The sequence below is a fragment of the Orycteropus afer genome, unplaced genomic scaffold (genome assembly GCF_000298275.1).
Source record: "Orycteropus afer afer isolate SDZICR_OR568_19922 unplaced genomic scaffold, OryAfe1.0 scaffold00185, whole genome shotgun sequence".
NCBI lineage: Eukaryota > Metazoa > Chordata > Mammalia > Tubulidentata > Orycteropodidae > Orycteropus > Orycteropus afer.
Window position 1 is genome coordinate 164317 of NW_006921772.1, and position 8846 is coordinate 173162.

Genomic DNA, 8846 nt, shown 5'->3' on the forward strand with positions numbered 1-8846 from the left:
TCTACTTCCATAGTGATACTGCCTCAGAAACCCAAGGAGGGGTCGCTATGAGTCGGGCCCGACTCAATGGCAAATAACAACAAAAACAACAACTTGAACAAGCATGATGTCCTTCTCCAGACACTGGTCCCCCCTGATAACATGTACCAAGTGCATGAGATGAAATGTCTCCATCCTCGCTTCTAAGGAGCATTCTGGTTCATCTTCCAAGGCACATTTGTTCATTCTTCTGGCAGCCTATGGTGTATTTAATATTCTTCACCAATATCATAATTCAAATGCATCAGTTCTTGATTTTCCTTACTCATTATCCAGCTTTCATATACATATAAGGCGATTGAAAATACCATGGCTTGGATCAGGTGCACTTTAATCTTCAAAGTGACATGTTTGCTTCTTAACACTTTAAAGAAGTCTTTTAAGAGCAGATTTTCATAGTGCAATAGTACGTCTGATTTCCTGACTGCTGCTTCCATGGATGTTGACTGGATCCAACTAAAATGGAAGCTCTGAAAACTTCAGTCTTTTCTCCACTTATCATGATGTTGCTTTATTGGTCCAGTTGTGCAGATTTCTGCTTTCTTTATGTTGAGGTGCTATCTATCAGTAAGTGCTTCAAGTCATCTTCACTTTCAGCAAGCAAGGGTGTGTCATCGGCATATCACAGGTTGTTAATGAGTCTTCCTCCAATACGGATGCCATATTCTTCTTCATATAGTCTTACATCATACTAACACACAAATCATCACAATATTACAAACTGACAGACTGGTCGTGGTTGATAGAGAAGAGCACCTTAAAACCACAGAGATTTCCTGCAAGTGTATACTGTTGATGAGCAAGTGGCAAGAATGGGAATTCATATGTTTTAACATTTCCTCTTACTTAGGAGTCTTTCAGGCTACTAGAAATTTGTGTATGTGTGTGGGGGGAAGTCATGTTCTTTTGTAGAATTAATTCCAGTTGTTTCTGAGACGTTTTTACTGTCCATATCAAGTAGAATTGGCAGATCTGTTGGTTGATTATCACTTATGTTCTCCTAGGTGTACAGGTCTTAACATTAAAACATGGCCTTTGAAATTTTCTGAAAATGCTGAGTCAGGGCTAATTCAACAAACTAACTTGGATCAGTTCAATAGGTACTGTAGTGCTTGCTTGAATAACCTTTTCTCCCTGACTGGCCTGGTTAATTTTAGAGTGATTTCCTGTTGGACATGATGCTCTATTTTACATGTAAATGATGTTAGACTGTACCTATATAGCATTTTCCATCCATGTAGGACATTTATTCACTTTGCTCTCTGCTAGAAATGGAAAGGATAAATAATGGTTCAGGCCTCAAGACCTGATGAGCAGCTGGATAGGAAGGAAAAAAATTGGCAAGGAAGTCTAAGAATTTTCATCAACCTATGCCTCAGAGCACTGCTGGAGGTCTGAAGATAATATTAATAGCTTAATGTGATATGTCAGCCCAGGAACATTTATATTTTAACAGAGGCTCTTGCTTTACCCAAAAGGCATTATATCACAGTCTGTGGGCGTTTACGCTCTTTACTCTCATCTGTACTTGTTCTTGTAGGTAGCAGCAGGTATCTGTTGGGGTAGAAATAAATAGTCATCTAAACTGCATGTTAAAAACTCAGACTGCTAAGTGAGAAGGGATGGTCAAGACCAGAATTGAGATTACCTGCTCGAGGTCACATAGTTTCTTGGAGTCAGATCAGAATTATTGTTCTGCCTTTTTCTAGTCCAGTGCTGTTTTTAATAGAGCTTGCTTGATCTACTTAAGATTTGTGGTATTTTTTATTTTGTTTTCAGTTGCCATCCAGTTGATTCTGACTCACGGAGACTCATGTGTGTCAGAACAGAACTGTGCTCTGCATGGTTCTCAGTAGCTGATTTTGGGAAGTTGATTGCCAGGCCTTTCTTCCAAGGCACCTTTAAGTGAACTCAAGCCTCTAGCCTTTGGGCTAGTAGCCAAGTGTGTTAACTGTTTGCACTAACCAGGGATTCCAAGACTTGAGGAGGATCTCTAAATTCACCTGGAATTGAAATGGAAATGCCTCAAGTAATGGAATACAGGCAGTCCCTGGGTTCTGAACGAGTGTGTCTTTAAGTTGAATTTGTAGATAAGTCAGAAGAGATACATGCAATTCTTATTTACCCATAACTTTTCCTGTGCAGGAAAAAGGATCTCTGGTGGTATAATGATAACACACTTGATTGCTCACTGGAAGGTCAGTGGTTCAAACCCACCAGCTGCTCCACAGAAGGCAGACTGGAAGATCTACTTCCATAAATATTTATAGCCTCAGAATCCTAAATGGGGGTTGCTATGAGTTGGAAAGGACTTGATGGCAGTGAGGTTGTTGTTGTTTTTTTTTTTTTTTCCTAGTACAAGAAAAGGAGACTTGGTAGCACAGTAGTTAAAGCACTTGGCTGCCAACCAAAGGGTTGATGGTTCAAATCAGTCAGCCGCCTGTAGGAAAAAGGTGAGGCAATCTGTTTCCATAAAAAGTTAAAGCTTTTGGGCAGTTCTATCCTGTCCTATAGGGTAACTATGAGTAGGAATCAACCTGACAGAAGTGGATTTTGGTTAGTGCAATGATTTAAAAGCTGCATTTGCAGCATGTGGTGATTGTGATGAAGAATTTGTTGATGGTAAGGGTTGGTTAAAACAAATCCACAAGAGCCAAAATCCTAATTTGATTATATCCCACCTGAACTTAGAGAACATGTGAAGAAAAGATTTGATGCATTGAACACCAATGACTGAAGACAAGATGAGTTGTGGGATGACATCAAGAACATCATAAATACATTAAAAAAAATGGTTATTATTTTTTTTTTAAAAAAAACAAGAATGGAAGAAAAGACCAAAATGGATGTCAGAAGAGACTGAAAAACTTGCTCTTGAATGGAGAGTAGCTAAAGCAAATGGGAGAGATGACAAGATAAAACAGGTGAACAAAAGATGTCAAAGGGTGGCTCAAGAAGACAAAGTGAAGTATTATAATGATATGTGCAGAAACCTGGAGTTAGAAAACAAAAAGAGAAGAACAATCTCAGCATTTCTCAAGTTGAAAGAACTGAAGAAAATATTCAAGGCTCGAGTTGCAATACTGAAGGATTCTAGGGCAAAATATTGAACGATGCAGGAAGCATCAAAAGAAGATGGAAGGAATACACAGTGTCACTGTATCAAGAAGAATTGGTACCTGTCCACGTATTTCAGGAGGTAGCATATGATCAGGAACCAATGCTGTTGAAGGAAGAAGTCCAAGCTGTGCTGAAGGAATTGGTGAAAAATAAGACTCCAGGAATTGACAGAATAGCCACTGAGATGGTTCAACAAATGGATACAATGCTGGAGGGACTTACTCGTTTATGCCAAGAAATTTGGCAGATAGATATATGGCCAACTGACTGGAAGAGATAGAGATTTGTGCCATTCCAAGGACAAGTAACCCAACAGAATGTGGAAATTGTCAAACGATATCATTAACATCACACTCAAGTAAAAATATTGCTGAAGATAATTCAACAATGATTGCAGCAGTATATTGACAGCGAACTTCCAAAAATGCAAGTTGGATTCAGAAGAGTATATGGAATGAGGGATATCATTGTTGATGTCAGGTTGATCTTGGCTGAAAGCAGAGAATACAAGAAAGATGTCTACTTGTGTTTTATTGACTATGCAAAGGCATTTGACTGTGTGGATCATAATAAGTTATGGATAACATTTTGAAGAATGGGGATTCCAGAGCACTTAATTGTGCACAGACCAAGAGGCTGTCTTTCAAACAGAACAAGGGGATACTTCATGGCTTAAAATCAGGAAGGATGTACATCAGGGTTGTATACTTTCGCCATACTTACTCAATATGTGCACTGAGCAAATAATGTAAGACACTGGACTATATGAAGAATGTGGCATCAGGACTGAGGGAAGACTCATTAACAACCTGTGATATGCTGATGACACAGCTTTGCTTGCTAAAAGTGAAGATGACTTGAAGCACTTACTGATAGATTGCACCTCAACATAAAGAAAACAAAAATTCTCACACTGGACCAATAAGCAGCATCATGTTAAATGGAGAAAAGATCAAAGTTGTCAGGGATTTCATTTTACTTGGATCCACAGTCAACACCCATGGAAGCAGCAACAGGTAATCAGATATAGTATTGCACTATGAAAATCTTCTGCAAAAGACTTCTTTAAAGTGTGAAGAAGCAAAGATGTCACTTTGAAGACTAAGGTGCACCTCCATGGTATTTTCAGTCACCTTGTATGCATGTGAAAGCTGGGCAATGAATAAAGAAGACCAGAATAGTTAATGTCTTTGAATTGTGGTGTTGTCAAAGGGTATTGAAAATGCTGTAGGCTGCCAGAAGAATGAAAAAAATCTGTCCTAGAAGTACTGCAGCCAGAATGCTCCTTGGGAGCGAGAATGGCCAGACTTCGACTTACCTACTTTGGTTGTGTTGTCAGAAGGGACCAGTCTCCATAAAAGGAAGGATATCATGCTTGGTAAAATAGAGGGTAAGTGAAGAAAGGGAAGACCCTCAGTGTGATGGATTGACACAGTGGCTGCAATGATGGGTTCAAGCATTGTAAGGATTGTGATGATGGTGCAGGACTGGACAATGTTTTGTTCTGTTATATGTAAGGGCACTATGAGTCGGAGCCAACTCGATGGTACCTAACTACGACAACAACAACAACAAGGGGTTGGTTCATTAGTTTCAAAATGAGGACAAATATATGTAACACTAAAGGGCAATTATGAGTTGTCTTTAAGTTGGATATTCATAACCTAGGGACTGTAGGCCAACATATGAATAGGATGTTTATTCCATGGATGCCGTATTGAAACCTAACTACATGATGACTAGCAGAGACCAGGTACAGGATGAAATTCCTCTTTTGTGAGGCCAGCACCTTTTCAAATGAAGGTTCTGTCCTGTGTAACCTGAATTCTTGCTGAAATTTTAACCTAATTTCCTCTGTACCTTCTCCAGTTGATAGTTTCTATTAGTGAACTTGGGGTATTGATTTACAGTGAAGAAGTCTGTAATTGTGGCTCATTTTGTTTGTCAGTATGGATTGAACATCTTAGTGGAAATCTTTAAGAGACTGTTAAAGAAAATAGAATAGATTGTTTGAGAAACGGCATTCTCCAGCTTTTCCTGTAGGCAGAAACTGAGCTCTGAAGCATGTAATAGACTGCTTAGGATTTTAAAGTGTGAGACTGCACGTTGGATGTTCTTTCATGAATGTTTTTCACCCACATTTGTAGGTCCGTAAGATTGCATGTTTTTACTCTAGTGAGAAGCTGTTAATGAAAATGTATGGGAAAGCAAAAGCAGCAGGCTGTTGGTGTGATGATTTCAGGGCTAATTGTCTCAACTGTATGTTTAGAACATGATTTAAAGAGTTCTTTGCAGTTTTAAAGAGCTCTGGTGGCCGAGTGGTTAATTCATTTGGTTGCTAACCAAAAAGTTGGTGGTTTGAACCCACCAGCCTTTCGCAGTCTGCTCCCATAAAGATATATAGCCTTGGAATATCTATTGGGCGGTTCTACTCTGCCCTATAAGGTTACTATGGGCCAGAATTGACTCTATGGTAGTGGGTCTGGTTAGTTTTTTTTGGTTTGTTTTTATTTAGAGGTTGTAGATGCACTTCCACTATCTGAGAAGAAAAGCAGACACATGAAAGCAAATTATTACAAGTTCTAACCAGGGAAATATACTCTTTCTGATTTTTCAGAATTGGAAGCAAAATTTACTCTCTTGTGAACACGTCAGTCTTTTTTGCTAGTTAACTTTGTTATTTGCATACAGACTTAAAGTGGAAACTTTTTGTGAAAAGTCTTTGTTGTCCTGGAACCTTAGGGAAAGAGGAGGGGACTAAATACAGAAAAAATAGTGAAGCATTTTAAAATTTGGGGATACCAAGGCTTGTGGTGAATAGAAGAGAATTTCCTTTGAAATTTATAGCATGATCCATGTGTTTTAAATATATTACTAATATTGACTCTTGAAAGGTTCTAATTCAAATAAAAACCTGTAAAAAAAAAAGATTGTTAAAATTCAATGTGGAGTTGTAAATGGAGATTATTTAGCCTACAATCCCTTTTGAGTACACAGTATATCACTTGTGTAAAAAAGAGAAGTACTGACTCTTTCCTTTTCTTTTCAGCTACTCAGTGACTGTGCAGGAATCATACCCACATCCGTTTGATCAAATTTACTACACGAGCTGCACTGACATTCTAAACTGGTTTAAATGCACACGGCACAGGTAACGGGGGTTCAAATATATTTATAAGCTTGGCTAACTGGGAATGGAGTCGTATACAATTCGAAATATTAAATGTTTGAGAAGGTGCATCCATTCATTCAGTGAGTAGGTACTGAGTGCTTGCTGTTGTCCTAGCTTTGTTCCTGATCACAGGGAGGACAGCAAAGCAAAAAGGTAGTCAAGGCCCTTTAGGAGCTAACTATCTAACTGCAGAGGAAATATGTAATGTTTGCCATCGTTTGGTTGGGAACAATTAAACACCTTTTGTGTTATGCATAATTCAGAGAGATGCTCTTAAAAACAAATATCAAGAAATTCTAGCATATATCTATAATTGAACATCTAATTCATTTAAGGTTAGCTCAAATTGAACCCTTAAGGAAAAGGCCATACATTTTTTTCTATAAATGTTAAAACAGAAAAGAAAAATATTAATTTTAATATGGGCCAAAAAATGAATCCACTGCCGTCAAGTTGATTCTGACACATAGTGACCCTATAGGATAGAATGTAACTGCCCATAGGGTTTCCAAGACTGTAAATCTTTACAGAAGCAGACTGCCTCATCGTTTTCCCATGGAGCTGCTGGTGGCTTTGACCTTTTGGTTAGCAGCCAAATACTTTGACTACTATACCACCAGAGGTTCTGTTAATATGGAAAGGATGCCTAATTTTATTAGTAAAAGATTTATGGTAGTCTGGGTTATGGGTTGGGTGTGGCACCTGCTGACTTACACTGAACTAAATGATGTCATGCTCAGTGTCTTCAGACAAGCTTTCCTCAAGCGTTCAGTACAAACTAGCACTTCCTCTCCATCACATGCTATTCCCTTACTCGGGCTTTATTTATTTATTTATTTTCATAGCATTTAAGCATGAATAGCTATAAATAAAATAATATTTATTATTTTAATGTCTGTCTTTCCTTAAACAAATTCTACTGGATTTAGCTTCAGAGTAGAATGTAAATTCCTTGAGGGAAAGGCTTTATATTATTTTGCTATTTACTCAGTGCAGCAGTACCTGGAATATAATAAGTACTCAATAAACATGAGCTTAATAAATCAACGAATGAATAAGGCTTTAATTAAAAGGAAAGATCTCTTGTCTTTTATCCTTCCATTTTATAATGGGATGATACTGCATGGAGCCAGACTTAAAGGTATTATCTGATTTTTTCCTTTAAAAAATATGCAATTGAATGCTGATTAGAATGGTATTATATGAAAATACCATATGAAGATATTTCAAGATAAGTGAGGTAGAAAAATTATGAAACTTCTGATCCCTTGAAATAAATGATAGATTGGCTGAAATTGGGAATATTAATATATACTCAACTAAAATGATGAGAGTTAATAGTGATCAAGATGTATATTCCATGTTTCTTCTTATTTATTTTGGAGTACTTTGCTTTTCATATCTTTATTATATTTAATAACTTTTGTATTAAAATATGAATTCTTTATTTCTAAATTGCAGTTAGAAGTAACAATGTGATTTTTTTCCCCTTTATATAGAATCAGCTATCGAACAGCCTATCGACATGGGGAAAAAACTATGTATAGGCGCAAATCCCAGTGCTGTCCTGGATTTTATGAAAGCAGGGAAATGTGTGTCCGTAAGTAAGACTTTTAGCCCTTTGAGGTTTACTTGTTTTGCCTGGAGTAGGTTTGCAGCCTGAGATAGAGGACTGGGGAGCTGGGGCATCTTGGAACATTCCCTATCACACTATGCTGCTACTTCCCTTGGCCTGTGTAATGAGAGAAACATTCACTTTCTTCTCCTGTCCTATTAAAAAATCTTCAAGTGAATGTTGCTTTAGTAGAAAGCAGATACTACAGAAAGATGACTCAAGGCTGGATGTAACAATGTTAATTGTACTTTTTAATAAATGCCTAATTGGAAATTCATCAGGAGTCATTGGACTTAGATCACAGAAGAGAACAGAAACATAATTAACCTGAGTGAACTTCTGAGAGAACAGCATATTCTTTCCTGTGCAGAAAATGGTGAGGCTGCCTAAGTAGAATTTTCATGTTAAGAAATGACTACTTGAAGAGAAGGGCAATGTACCAAATGTGAGTGATCAACATGGTAGCTTTGAGGAAGAGGAAGACACAGAGAGGTACATGGGAGGTCCAGAAAACAAAGATGAACCCTTTTGCACATACAGTACTGCATTGCCAGTGAAGGCAAACACGGATACATGGGTGGATAGATAGGTGGACAGGCTGAACTATTAGGTATGTCTGTGCAGTGGGGAGTGTGCCCAAAACTGGGTAAGGCTGGCAGACAGTGTTTCTACAAGTGTATTACTATGTTCTGTAAGAATTCCCAGCTGTATAGAAGAGCTGACAAGGGACAAGGTTGTAGTCACTTCTTGGACACAGCCAGCTTCCCAAAGGGAGCAAGTAGGTGGACCTGTGGGCTTGGGATCATAGTCACAGAGGACATCAATATCAATTGACATAACATTACTAAACAAAACATTGTTCTACCTCCTACTTTGGGGAGGTATTTTTTTTTTTTTTTT

At 37.9% G+C, this 8846-nt stretch overlaps 1 protein-coding gene across 1 annotated transcript in view; it reads left to right on the forward strand.

Moving 5' to 3' along the window:
* Positions 1-8846, forward strand: part of MEGF10 (multiple EGF like domains 10) — a 226316-nt gene that overhangs the window by 7764 nt on the left and 209706 nt on the right. The window contains exons 2-3 of the mRNA XM_007947463.2: positions 6209-6310; positions 7831-7931. Coding sequence (XP_007945654.1) covers positions 6209-6310; positions 7831-7931 — 203 coding nt within the window. The remainder of the gene's footprint in view (positions 1-6208; positions 6311-7830; positions 7932-8846) is intronic.